The 13,394-nt window shown below is 48.8% G+C and overlaps 1 protein-coding gene across 1 annotated transcript; it reads right to left on the minus strand.

The window, feature by feature from the left end:
• Positions 1–1,008: 1,008 nt before the first annotated feature.
• Positions 1,009–8,839, minus strand: LOC126528329 (uncharacterized). The gene is made up of 4 exons (XM_050176217.2): positions 8,473–8,839; positions 6,483–6,742; positions 2,962–3,436; positions 1,009–1,206 (listed from the first exon to the last, which is right to left on the minus strand). The coding sequence occupies exons 1-3, from the start codon at positions 8,674–8,676 to the stop codon at positions 2,980–2,982; spliced, it is 921 nt and encodes a 306-aa protein (XP_050032174.1). The 5' UTR covers positions 8,677–8,839; the 3' UTR covers positions 1,009–1,206; positions 2,962–2,979.
• Between the last annotated feature and the right edge of the window lie 4,555 nt (positions 8,840–13,394).

Here is a 13,394-nt window from a genome sequence, read left to right on the forward strand (position 1 = left end):
GTCCTGCGTCCGTCCGGCGCTAATATCCGATGGTACCAAAACCCACGTGACCAAGTTATAACGTCACGTTTCGGGCGCTGGAGCTGCTGCAGCTCGCAGTGCGAAATCCCGCTGAGAATTAAAGCGGACTAAGGTGAATTAAAGTCGATTATGAATTATTAGCGTAGATTCAAGCGGATTAAGGTTGGTACAAGTCAGAGCGAGGAGGATGAAGGTGGATAAACGCGGATTAAAGTTGATTAAGGCTGGTACAAATTAAAACAAGGTGGGTTAAGGTAGAGCCTTATTCTAAGGTAAGGACTTAGAGAAACCACAGTGATTTCGCATTCAGATGACGTAAGGATACTTAAGTGACTGCCAAATTCTTGTCTTCTTGAACGAGAACAGAATTGTGTGCGCTCACGAATGACCCATCGCTGCGCTCTTGGTGCTCTTTATGATATCTCGCCACTGTCCTTTAGTGTGCAGGCTAACTGTCGCACAGAACCATTTTACCCTTCATTCTGATTCGATATTTCTGTGCCTTCTTTCTTCTCTGTTATCTGTATTCTTTAACGCGTGCTCTATAGCAGGCGTTTTTCACTGCTCGAGCGGGTGCCCTCTTTTCAGGGTGTAACACTACTCGTAAGACTGCGAAAACAGCTTGACAATGCTGCAAGCCTACGTTTCGCTATACATTGCTCGTCCTGTAACGTATATGTGTCGCTGCTGAAAACATATGCAGCTGAAAACATTTACTGTTACGGTCACAGGTGTGGACATGCAACGTATTGCTTACCATTATTATTTTTTTTTCAGTATTTCCTGCCAAGGATACCTGCAGCCAGTCAGACCGCCGAGCTTGGTGGTCGTGCTGCAACGCAAGCTGTCAGCGCAAACTGTCTCGAAACGCATCGCTGACACTAGGTTTAGCATGTTCATTTCAACCGTTGTCGCCGTTGCCACAGACACGTAACACCCGTTCAATAACGTATGCCATCATGAAGCTTCATTCACTCTGCACCTATGTCATCAATCATAAAGTTCAGAGTGACCAAATTTATTTCTGACGGACCCTGCACTCTGGAGGTGTTCCCGAGTATCACAGGGCTGCGTCGACTACACTACGGCTGACGCCGCGGAATCGGCCATGGTCTCAGCACGGTACACGACCTCCTGACGGGGCCGCAGTTTCCGTTGCGCTGCTTCGATGACCTCGCGGCGCAACTGGACGTCGCAAGAAAGAAAACAAAGAAAGAAAAAGGCTTGTTAACGAAACAGAGCAAACCATCTGAATCAGCATGCTACAACCCGCTAACCTCCACTGAGGAAGTTAGATAACGGAATGAGTGATCAGGAAATCTGAGTGGGGATGCGGCAGATAAAGCGGCATATCTTTCTTGCGCAGCTGTTGGTCCACTTAGACGCGCTGCAAAATAATCCAGACCCATAAAAGATTGCAGGGGGTACAATGCGCATCATATAGAACACTATAATCGACCGCTACTCCCGCATTAAACGCCTTTCGGTAGATGTCATTCATATCAAAAGTAAGTCGTTCAAAAATCGTGAGCATTTTGATGCGCGCCCAGCGAGAAGTCAGTACCTGATACCCTAACGCGTTTGCAGGACAGATGAAAGATTTAAGCTGCGCTCATATCTGATGATGATTTGTAATGCAATGCCCTTCGAAATGGGGTGGTCACAAATAGTCACCTAGCGTGTTTGAGCTAATTACAGTCCAGCGGGTCGCGGAACTTCTAAAGTTACCTGTCAATGTAACACCCCAATCTCGACCTCTTTCCTGCCCTTCCCACACCAAACTTGACTGTTATCTCCACCGCTGGCCAATTACGCTCTAATCAGCATCATATCCCAGCTCTTCGGGAAAGTGGACGTTTATTTGTATGTTGGCATTACACTACAATGTGCTGAGTCACTTCCAGACTTTTGCTGCAACAGACACATGCCTCAACCTGTTGCGAACGCTTGCAGCTGTATGCTTTCGTCCCAAGCCAGCCAGCTCGGTCCTCAAATAGAGCGAGGCAATGCCCTTTGTGTTACCGTCCAAATTTTAGCGCGAAGGTTCCTTTGCAAACATTCCGGGAATTCCACGAAGGTGGCTGCCGGGCTCTGTTAAGATCTTGCCCAATAGCGCAGACCTAAAAACAATTTAACAACGCGCCCAATGGCATGGGGTCGAACTTTGGTCTCCACAGCACTGCAGCTCAATTTCGCGCATGCGCTTTGACTCGAGTACTGTAAGTGCAAGTCTCTATACCCCCTCTCTCTTCTCCTTCTTTCCCCCAGGGTAGGGTAGCCAACCGGACTCTTGAATGGTTAACATTCCTGCATTCCTTATATCCCTCTTTCTTATCTCTCTCTCTCTCTCACGTATGCTTATGTCGTGCCAACGCAAACTATCTCTCTGGTATGATCGCCGCGGGTGTCACCTTGCGTAGCATGATTGCGTGCCTGCTAGCTAGTTTCGTTTCTCCAAATGCGCAGGAATATGAAATAGGAACATTCATAGCATTTCAATAACCACTTCACGATTGCTTTTCACAATAGCTTTCAATATGTGTGTTAAATGGAGTTCATATTTTCCCCCGATATTTTGCTTGCCATCTGTAAATCTCAATTGATTTTTCTTGTATCCAACTTTTGTATATCTCAAGTACCGTGCCGGTCTTCCTCCCGTTCTCTTTGATGACTGCGTACTCGTTTGTACATTACTCACCACTTCCTCCTTTCTGTGTCTACGCTCTTGAGGTACACTTTTGTATCTGGGCAGTTAAACAGTTGATTCTTTCTTTCCCACATTACGGAGCCTTTCCTCGACACTAACTTAGCCTACCCTGGACAGCTACGTTATAGGCGGCTGGAGAAAGGGAAGCGTAAGGGCATATGGCCGAATTGTCGGCCGGCCAGCGTGAATCCTGGGGCTATCGGGGCAGCAATCCTAAGGACTGTAACACGTACTCGGGACAGGCGTCCCTGTCATTTGTTGACCACCTCGCCGTCCTTCTTCTCGGCGGGTGGGCCGTGCACGACTGCCTCGACGGGAGGACCACTGGCATTAGAAACGGCGCCAGGAGTGTCGCCGGTGCCGGACCCTTTCCGGGACGACTTGTTGGATCCTCCCGCGGACCCCTTTCCCGAACCGGAGCCGGACCCTTTGTCAGAGCCCGAGACGGACGTCTTGCCGGAGGACTTGTTCGAACCCTGGCCGGACTTGTCGTCGCTGCGGGGCTCGGACGACGACTTGGCGCTGCCTTCGCCGGCCGCCGCGGCCACTTCGCCGAGCGCGGGATGCGCCTCGGACACCGCGCTCACCGACGCCCTCTGCCCCGGCACGCCCGACGCCGTTGGCACCAGGCTGTCGGGACCCGGCTGCAGCAGTTCGGTGCTCGGCATAGGCCTCTTCTTGGGCGGCACGCCGTACTGGTCCGGTGGGCTGCGCGTGGAAACAAGCACCGAGCAAGCATAGCAGCTAGGTCCGCTCTTTGTGTCTCGGAAGTAACCATCACAAGACAATGAAGTGACGATGAATGAAGTAATTAACATACGCCGACACACAGTGAAGTGACAATGAAGAACCCGCAAAGGTGGCAAAGTAGCTATGGCATTCGGCCTCTGAGCGCGAGGGCGTGGGCTCGATTCCTGGCTCGATTTGTGGTTAAATTGTTAATTTGGTTAGCAGCGCGACGACCCACGTAGTAAGTGAGAGAAAGGAGAGGAAAGAGCGCTGACTTACAATTTTGTCGCGCACACAGGTCAGGCTCATGTACCACGCCATGGCACAACAGAATAGACGGGAGGGTGAGATGAGGTCGGATTTCGCTTGCGGCATTACGACGGAAAGATCATGTTTCTGGATGTTGGTCTTCCTTGGGAGACAGTGACAGCGTAGGGGCTGTTACAGAGCGCTCGCCGGCTTCAAAGGGAATTTCATTTACTTCGTTATATCAATTATTTCCTGATATTCCGTTTCGTTATAACGATCGGTACGAGTAAACGATTAGAAAATATGTAATGCTAAAGGAATTCTCGCTCAAAGTACGTATATAGTATGGTCCACCGTTAAAGGGAACGTGCGATTGGTGAGCACGAGTACGAAATCTTTTATCACTGACAATGTTAACTCGGCATTGCAGCAGATGACTTGCAGTTAGAGGTGTTGGCACTTTTCAATGCGAAGCGTTCTTGCAGATGTGCAGCCCCGGTTTTTCCTGCGATCTGTCTGAATTTCCTTTTCTTTCTTTTTGCGAAGCAGCTAGAGTTACCGAACGCCTAGACCACAGGCCTAAATAATTCCCGAAGTTCCAGTGAAAAGAGTGTGTAATAACTGATTGCTTGACACATTTGCTCTCGGCTCCCAGTAAAGACCGTTGAGGTTTTTCCAGAAGTTGGAATTGCTCACCCGTAATCTTAGCATAGCGTCGTCAGCCAAGCCCCATTGAATAAATTAACGTCAAAGTAGCGCACATACGTAAGAAGGGCGTTCACATTTAGCGGAAACACCTCGTAAGTATTCCGGCCGGTAAAAGTTCCTAATATCTTCTACGTTATGGAGAAATTCGTCTTGTACGACGCCTAGTGATAGTGTAGATAAGTGAAAAAATTGTTTTCTGCGAAACATCAGTTGCTACGTGCTCTTGAATACTAATGAGGTGTTTCCGTTGAGTCATCATCATCATCAGCCTAGTTACGCCCACTGCAGGGCAAAGGCCTCTCCCATACTTCTCCAACTACCCCGGTCATGTACTAATTGTGGCCATGTTGTCCCTGCAAACGTCTTAATGTCATCCGCCCACCTAACTTTCTGCCGCCCCCTATTACGCTTCCCTTCCCTTGGAATCCAGTCCGTAACCCTTAATGACCATCGGTTATCTTCCCTCCTCATTACATGTCCGGCCCATGCCCATTTCTTTTTCTTGATTTCAACTAAGATGTCATTTACCCGCGTTTGTTCCCTCACCCAATCTGCTCTTTTCTTATCCCTTAACGTTACACCTATCATTCTTCTTTCCGTAGCTCGTTGCGTCGTCCTCAATTTCAGCAGAACCCTTTTCGTAAGCCTCCAGGTTTCTGCCCCGTAGGTGAGTACTGGTAAGACACAGCTGTTATACACTTTCCTCTTGAGGGATAGTGGCAACCTGCTGTTCATGATTTGAGAATGCCTGCCAAACGCACCCCAGCCCATTCTTATTCTTCTGGTTATTTCAGTCTCATGATCCGGATCCGTGGTCACTACCTGCCCTAAGTAGATGTATTCCCTTACCACTTCCAGCGCCTCGCTAGCTATCGTATATAAACTGCTCTTCGCTTCCGAGACTGTTAAACATTACTGTAGTTTTCTGTAGATTAATTTTCAGACCCACCCTTCTGTTTTGCCTTTCCAGGTCAGTGAGCATGCATTGAAATTGGTCTCCTGAGTTACTAAGCAAGGCAATATCATCCGCGAATCGCAAGTTGCTAAGGTATTCTCCATCAACTTTTATCCCCAATTCTTCCCACTACAGGTCTCTGAATACCTCCTGTAAACATGCTGTGAATAGCATTGGAGATATCGTATCTCCCTGTCTGACGCCTTTCTTTATTGGGATTCTGTTGCTTTCTCTGTGGAGGATTACGGTGGCTGTGGAACCGCTATAGATATCTTCCAGTATCTTTACATATGGCTCATCTACACCCTGATTCCGTAGTGCCTTCATGACTGCTGAGGTTTCGACTGAATCAAATGCTTTTTCGTAATCAATGAAGGCTATATATAAGGGTTGGTTATATTGCGCACATTTCTCTATCACCTGATTGATAGTGTGAATATGGTCTATTGTTGAGTAGCCTTTACGGATTCCTTCCTGGTCCTTTGGTTGACAGAAATCTAAGGTATTCCTGCTTCTGTTTGCGATTACCTTAGTAAATACTTTGTAGGCAACGGACAGTAAGCTGATCGGTCTATAATTTTTCAAGTCTTTGGGCTGACACTATATAATGATTGAGGACAACATTCATTTGGGCTATATTCATTTGGTCGTGTGTCGCTCTCCCTCTCATGATCGTCTTTATTGGCGCTGTTCCTTCCCAATTCAACTAAATAATGAGCTCGAACAATTCTGTGCTATAACTGATTTCTTCTACAAGAACCCACGTGCCGTTCTCGCGGCACGTTTAACTATTCGCACACATGTTAAAACTGCGGTCGTCGTTTCCTTGAAGAAAACAACACAAGTCCCGACAGCCCTTTTTCTAACCAAGCAACAATCCCTCGCATCGCGTCGCACTCGTGTGTGTGTGTGTGGGGGGGGGGGGGGGGGGGGGGGGGGGGCGCTGCCGACATGCTTTACGCTACCGTCGTGTGCACTGTCAAAGCTTCAGCGGGCACTTGCAGCAATATATAGCGCGAACAAAGCAAGAACCGCCCACTATAGAGTGTTCCCTTTAACAATGTACCCCACTGTATATACACATGTGAGATTAGTAGCTCGACAGCGGCGTACACTGGCGTGGAGATGATCTTGATGAACTGCTCGTAGTCGACTTGCCCTTCGTTGTTGGGGTCCGCCTCCCGGATGAGCTCGTCGGCCTCCTCGTCGGTCATGCGCTCGCCCAGCGTGGTGACCACGTGACGCAGCTCGGCCGTCGTGATGAAGCCGTGGCCGTCGCGGTCGAACACGCGGAACGCGTCTTGCAGGTCCGTCTGGGGGTTGAACACGCGGGTGCACTTCTGCACCATGTCCAGAAACTCTGGGAACTGCACCTGGGTGGGGCACAAAGCACAGCGCGCGAGAGCGGTGACAGCCACAAACGAGCGGGATGTACAGAAAGCGTCGTGGTGAAGCTCGGTTGGTGTAACGTTGCGAAGGATAAATTAGCGCAATGAAAGGTACGTAGAGCAGCACGAAACGACACGAGCTCTTCTGTGGTTTCCCTTGCAGTTGTGGCATGACGTCGCTATGGCGTTCATTTGGCTGCCTGCCAGACATTATTTCATTAAAAAAGTCACACTTACGCCCGAAAGGCCAAGCACCGAATGCGATAGTAAATTAGTAGATAGCTGTACGAAGTAAGGATAGTACTTTTATCGGCCGTTTAAACTTGCAAAGTTTCGCTTACTAACAAAATTAGCAATGATAGACCATGTAAGCGTCACTGAACGAGCACGTACAAAGAAACAGACACACAGAGACAGTGCTGTCTTTATGTGTCTGCTTCTTTCTACGTCCTTGTTCAGTCGCGCTTACACATTCTATCATGGAATCGAACCAACTAGCCCGTCAAAGTGTTCTAACTAAATTACCCAGCCCAGTGTCAAGCGCGCACAGGTAAACATGAACACATCTAGCTCGATGACAGCGGAAACTGTATGTGAAAACGCTGGATTAGGAATCGCAGCAGTAGCCGCGAGCCAGTTTTGTTCGCTTCATCACCATTTTATTTCTCCGCTCGTGTACTGGACGCGGCTGACTAGCGAACGCGGACAAGACGCTGCGCAGACGGCGCGGCGTGGGTTACCATATTCAGGCGAGCGTTCGCCCCCTGTTCAGGGGGGCGAACGCTCAGGGGTTGGCAGCAGACGACAAAGCGCGGACGGATACATTTCGATGTGCTCGCCTTCCTCGTTGACCGACGCGCCAGTACCTTTCACAGAGCTTCACGGAACTTCTGTTACTAAATACTTGGAGGAAGGTAAAAAAGTAGGAGGGAGCATGCCGGGGGCAACGCAATCGAAGCCAGACCTGGTGGCCCAACGCGTGATCGCTCGTCACAATGCGTGGTTGGTTTTAGTGTTCCCGCTCTGCAGGCAGAGCTACGGCAGGGCAGCAGAACAAACGCGCACCGAATAAAAACTACTGGCATAGCTATTGGGAACCAGCGTCTCGGCAAATCTCGATTCTTGCTCGGTGATCTCGACACAAGAGATCACGTGTTGGGCCACCACTGTGGCTTCACGGAGCGTTCGCTGGTCAAGGCTGGATGAGTGACGTAATGCTCGCCGAAGGGTTTCATCGAGCTTGCGTCACGAGACTGAACTCTGATCTCGTGCGCTTCTGGTGGAAGCAGCGACCGCTTGTACCCGCTAAGGCACGCGACCACGGCGAGGACACGTCAAATCCCGGAGTAGTTAGCGAAGAGAGCGTGGCTTAACAATTTCTCCTCTTGGTTTAATTGCAGCTCGCACGCCTTTTGTATCATTCACCCGTTGGTCTTTGCGTTTAACTGAAAGTAACCTGCCGACATATCGCTGCAATGAAGGCCTTTACTCTGGGGGACTATACATACCCAAAGTTGGAAAGTGCTACCGGGCAGACGTACAAAAGAACGCGAAAGAGGCGTATGAATATTGAGGAAAGTTGGCGTGATAGGGGTTCCTTGATAAGAATTGCACATGCCCAGTGCAATCGCAATTATGTGATCATTCCTTTGCCCTTGGCCATGACAGAGTTAGTGCTATATAGTTCGATTCTGTAAGCGAAAACGAAAGCCCACCTTCTGCTGGAGGTCGTCGGGCTCGGTGCTCTTGACGCGTTTCTTGAACTCCGGCTCGACGATGACGCGGGCGGCGGTTCGGAGGATCTCGTCGACGTGCTCGAACGCCACCGCGCCTGTGCGATCCACGTCGAACTTGCAAAACAGGTCACGTAGCTCGGCCACCTTGGTGTCGTCGAGCTCGTCTTGCGTGGCGACCGACATGGCGACCGCTACCTGCTCTGCTGCCGCCGTCGACACCGGCTGGAACGCTTCTTCTGCTTCTTCGTCTTCACGCGCACGGCTGCTGCCACAAATGAAGATGATGATGATAATGACAAAGACGACGACGATGACGTTGTCTTCCCGAACAAACGGCGCGAATCCCTTGCGCTGGTCTAGTCATGGCCGCTGCCCCGCAGTGAGGTGTGCCAGGTCCCTGAGAAACGGCACATCAATTATTTTAGGCGCGTGGAGAAGCGCTGACCATGCCCAACGCCCCATAAAGTCAATCCTGCACTTTCGAAGTGAGACTGGCTTAGACGATCACCTCTAGAACCTGTGAGACGTGCAGGCAGTGCAAAATGTGTTTGCGCGATAACGTTTCTTGTGAACAAAATTACTCCTGCGTGTATCGTGCCTACAGCGCGTATCCGCGCATTGGACAAGGTGTATATATACTGTAAAACTCTTTACACACTTAAGGGTGTCTTCTGGTCGCACTGGTAACACGATTACTATTAGAGTGTCGCAAAAATTTATAGAGGCCGACAACGGAGCTCTAACAAGACTTGCGATGACAAAATACGTAGTTGAAAACTATGTAATCATTCTGACAGCCTTCGGTGCACAGAAATATCCGGCAAGAGAATATCACAGGGAGTGATATGAAACTCTCCTGTCGGATATCTCTGTGCGCCCAAGACTGTCAGAATGATTACATAGTTTTCAACTATATGTATACGTATTTTGTCATCGCACGTCTAGTTACAGCTCCGTTGTCGTCCTATAACAAATTTCTTAAGGCCTTAACGGTAAGTGCGACAAGAAAATACCTTTAGGGGTGTTAACATTTTTACAGTGTAGTACACTCTTAAACCGAACAATAATCGTCATCTGTCTTGCTTGCGTTTCCTTTCTTGAAAACACTGCGCTCGCTACTTTCCTGCCGAGAATGCTCTGTCATGCCGATAACACACATGCCGTTCGTGGGGTGGAAGTACCGGGCTCGCAGTGTTAATGGAAGAAAATGCAAACAAGACAGATGACGATTATTGTTGTGTGGCAAGACCCAAAGGGTGTAATTTTGTTTAAAAGCGTAGCACATTGCATCATAAAATAATCACCTGCCACATACATTTCCCTGTATGTCCCATTTCCTCTTAGCCCAGTGAGGAGTAGCATGATAGAGGCACGCTCTCCAGGCCAACCTCTCCTCCTTTCTTTTCATTAAAATCTACTCCTCCTGCTCCTCAACTATGGACGACAGCGCAACGATTGGGTTAGTAAATACAATCGGAAATACAATGTTACCCACACAAGGCAACGAGCCGAAGCAATGTGAAGTGTCAGGAAGGCAGGAAAGAGAGTAAATTGCGGAATGGGTCCGTCGTAGGCCGCAGTTAGTGGTGGTCGGACAGCATCGCGGCGCTCGAAAAGCGTGTATCGAAGTGGCCAGGTCGGGGGTGCACGAAGATTGTATTGTGGCGGGAAGGACGGGGCGCAGTGGGCCGGAGGTCTTCAACACAGTCCAGGTGGCGTTGTAGGGATTCTTGTGGCTGGGCTGGTAGCTGCGTTGATGAAGAGAAGTCTCCGGAGAGACGCCGAGAACTACCACACACTAGCACTGCTGCTAAGCTCTGTAGGTTTGCCCGGAAGGCGTCCCGTAAACCCAGGAGCACGAGGGGCAAGCCATCAACCCAAGTGGCTCAACTGAGGCGTGAAGCCAAGGCGGCCTTCAAGCTGCACATGACAGTAAAACAGGACTGGAGGACAACCTTTTCTGTGATGTTAGTTCAAATTGTTTCTATTCCTGTTACATTAATGATGACAAGTAGTGACACAGATGGTTTTATACAAGCATATTCTTTGGCGAATGTGAGACTCCCCTCCCCGTAGGCTGATGGCCGACGGCGCGGCCGATACCAAATGTAAACGTGACGCAACGTGTGTCAGTGCCCCGAAATTGGTTTCAAATGTAATAATAAATTATTGTAAAATAAAAGTGACCTACACAAAGCAGCAGCAGTTGCTGCTGCGTTCGGGCACGATCGTACCTGTATCTCTCGCGTGACGCCTTCCACGCGGGCTGTACTGCCCCCAAAGAAGTTTTTAAAAATTCATAGAGCGGAGATGATGTCCTAAAATGAAGCCGGCCATCTCCACCTTACTAGGATGATATAATGAAGTTATAATGTGACGGAGAACAGAACGCGTTTTCTTTTCACTTTTCCACGACCGCGCTGGCCCGCAGTACAAGTTGCCATACTGCGTTCGAGCCAGGCTGTAAGTAAGCCATCAACCTGAGCCCGAGTAATTCGGAAAACTGTGGGAACTCGCTGATACAGCTGTGCTGTGTTTGATGCGTTAGTTGCCAGATCGACAAACATCTGTGAAAGATTTCCTTTTTTTCTCGGCGGAAGCGCGATGTCGCAGCTATTGATAAAAAGATTCCGCTTGTTAGCAGAAGACCGTTGGACGTTTTCGATAGCACACGTACTGGCCTGCATTTCGCAAAAAGATATCGAAATCAGCCATTTACAAACTCTCGCTTTCCCTAAATTGTGAGCGCGTCTAATCCAGTATTCGTTCAGATTTCTCCGCTGAAAAGCGTGCGGTTCCGCATGCGGGGAGTCGTATCAGTAGGCTATATACCCACTGATAGTACGCGCAGAAGCTTACGATTAAAGAACAAAGTCAACTGTGGATATCGCCCACGCTCATATCCTCATCTACCGCAGCCCGTCAAGCCCTCCTTTCTGATAACTTATAGCGAAGGCAAGTGTTGGCCAAAGCCTTACCCGTGCTTTCTATCTCGAAGAAATGTCGTTGGTTCAGCCAAGCAGCCACAGTGAACCCAGCAGTCAGTGCGAACCGGATGATGTGTACGGTGCAAAGTTCAATCACCAAACACCCTTGCGCCAAGCGAATTCAAAATGATCGCCTATAGATCAGAGTTTGCCGCTTTTAAGCGATCGATCTTCGATTTGGTGAATTCTACAGAGTGTTTGAAGTCTATATACCCACTGATAGTACGCGATGCGGCGAAGGCGAGCGCCATCTGGGCTAGGAGAGTGTTCAGTTATTTGTACAGGATTAACGTTGATTCACAGTGGAGCAAAAGAACTAGGAAGCTTACCAGCAAGTATGCGGCCTGTAGGGTGAGCAACAAAGAACGTCAAGCGGAAAGTCAGAGAGGCTGAGATAATCTCATGGGCGGCGGCAATGGGAAAGAAACCTGCCATGAGTAACTACTTAAGAGGAAAGAACGAAATCAGGAAAAAAATAATTTATGATAACTCAAAGGGAAGCTCGTTACTTTTCGAAGCGAGATCAGGATGCCTTAGAAAACGCACTTATAAAGCGAGATATAAGAAGGAGGAAGAAGCACGTGGTTGCTGCGGTTATACAGTTAGGGAAACGATGGAGCATGTTGTATTAGAATGTCACGATATCTGCCCAAGGGCCTTCTTGAAGCCCTTGGGTTTAGTGAAACCAAGGGGAAAGTAAACATGTCCGCAATAGAGAATGGTAAGGGGCGACTGGAAGATTGGTAGGGAAACGACAAACGATGGAGGCGTACATAAACAAAGTTCCCAATAGGGGTTCAGAAACTGTGTTTATGGGAATTAATCGTGTGTTTTCCTTTTTGAACATAAGTAGGACATTAGGCAACAGAAATATACAGATCCCACGCACGTGGGAATCGATGTAAGCGAAGCTTTCCGTGCTGGATGCTTTGATTGACGATAATTAGCGGTGATGTTTACCGCTAAGCTTAATCTAACTTAGTCTAACACGGGAGTGGTGAGTTGAAGTTAAGCGTTACCTCGCGGGCACCACTGCTGTTTGTCTGCGTAGTACACAGAACAAGCAGGGAGAGCTTGAGGTGTTGTAGTGGTCCATATTTCAAAACCTCCGAGAGGATTCAGCATAGTCATTAGAGTTTTAGAATAGGGGCCCCAATAGTTCCGGGCCACAAATAGATTTGCGAATGTTAGCGTTGGGGCACGCAGGAGTGAAGAGGTTTGGAATAGGGCTTTGCGTATCCGTATAGCGTCTTGCGCTGACGGCGCCCCCACGGCGTCAAAGAAAAACTATTAGAAATAATTAAATAAAATGTACCATTTTATCATAAGAATAGTAATTTTGACGTTCGTGTTTTCGCGTTTATTTACAGTTTAGAGGTTATCCTGTAAGCAGCAAAACAATTAGCTGCGCTTATTTTTCAGTAATCAACTTTACGTGCCTTCACTAGCCAAGCGAAGCCGTGCAAGGTCTATAAGCCATAAAATCCACCATCGAATTCGGAATCGGCGGCGTCTAATGAATCAATCTTCATAACACACGCCAGTTGAGAGAAAGCGATAACCGCAGTCACTTCTCCTAGCTTGCGAACTTCACGCTTTACCACCAATCGAGCCCAGTTTGGCGCTAGGTTAGAGCCGTGGCTTCGACGGGTGCCGCCATGTTTGTGTACGCAAATCTCTTGGGGCAACATTGGGGGCTCTCGCTAAATCAGTGAAATAGCGTGCCCGACGCAAAACCCAAACGCGATTTGCGTCTCGCGCATGCGCAGTTGCTTCAACGCTATTTCTCTGGGGCCCCAAAACGTTTGGGGCCCCTATTCTAAAGCTCTCTATTGAGTCACATGGCGCATCGCATTGTGGCAGAAGTAATAAACTTGAATAGGATTATGGGTGGGCTGTGCATGCCAAAACTGC

The sequence above is a fragment of the Dermacentor andersoni genome, chromosome 9 (genome assembly GCF_023375885.2).
Source record: "Dermacentor andersoni chromosome 9, qqDerAnde1_hic_scaffold, whole genome shotgun sequence".
NCBI classification, from domain to species: Eukaryota; Metazoa; Arthropoda; class Arachnida; order Ixodida; family Ixodidae; genus Dermacentor; species Dermacentor andersoni.

What these genes read in the sequence shown, in the direction of transcription:
- LOC126528329 (XM_050176217.2), bottom strand. Translation starts at nt 8,676, where the DNA reads ATGTCGGTCGCCACGCAAGACGAGCTCGACGACACCAAGGTGGCCGAG. An exon ending in CCGACGACCTCCAGCAGAAG is followed by an intron (nt 6,743 to 8,472) that starts GTGGGCTTTCGT and finishes TGCCCCACCCAG; the next exon opens with GTGCAGTTCCCAGAGTTTCT. An exon ending in AAGATCATCTCCACGCCAGT is followed by an intron (nt 3,437 to 6,482) that starts GTACGCCGCTGT and finishes TTCCACGCGCAG; the next exon opens with CCCACCGGACCAGTACGGCG.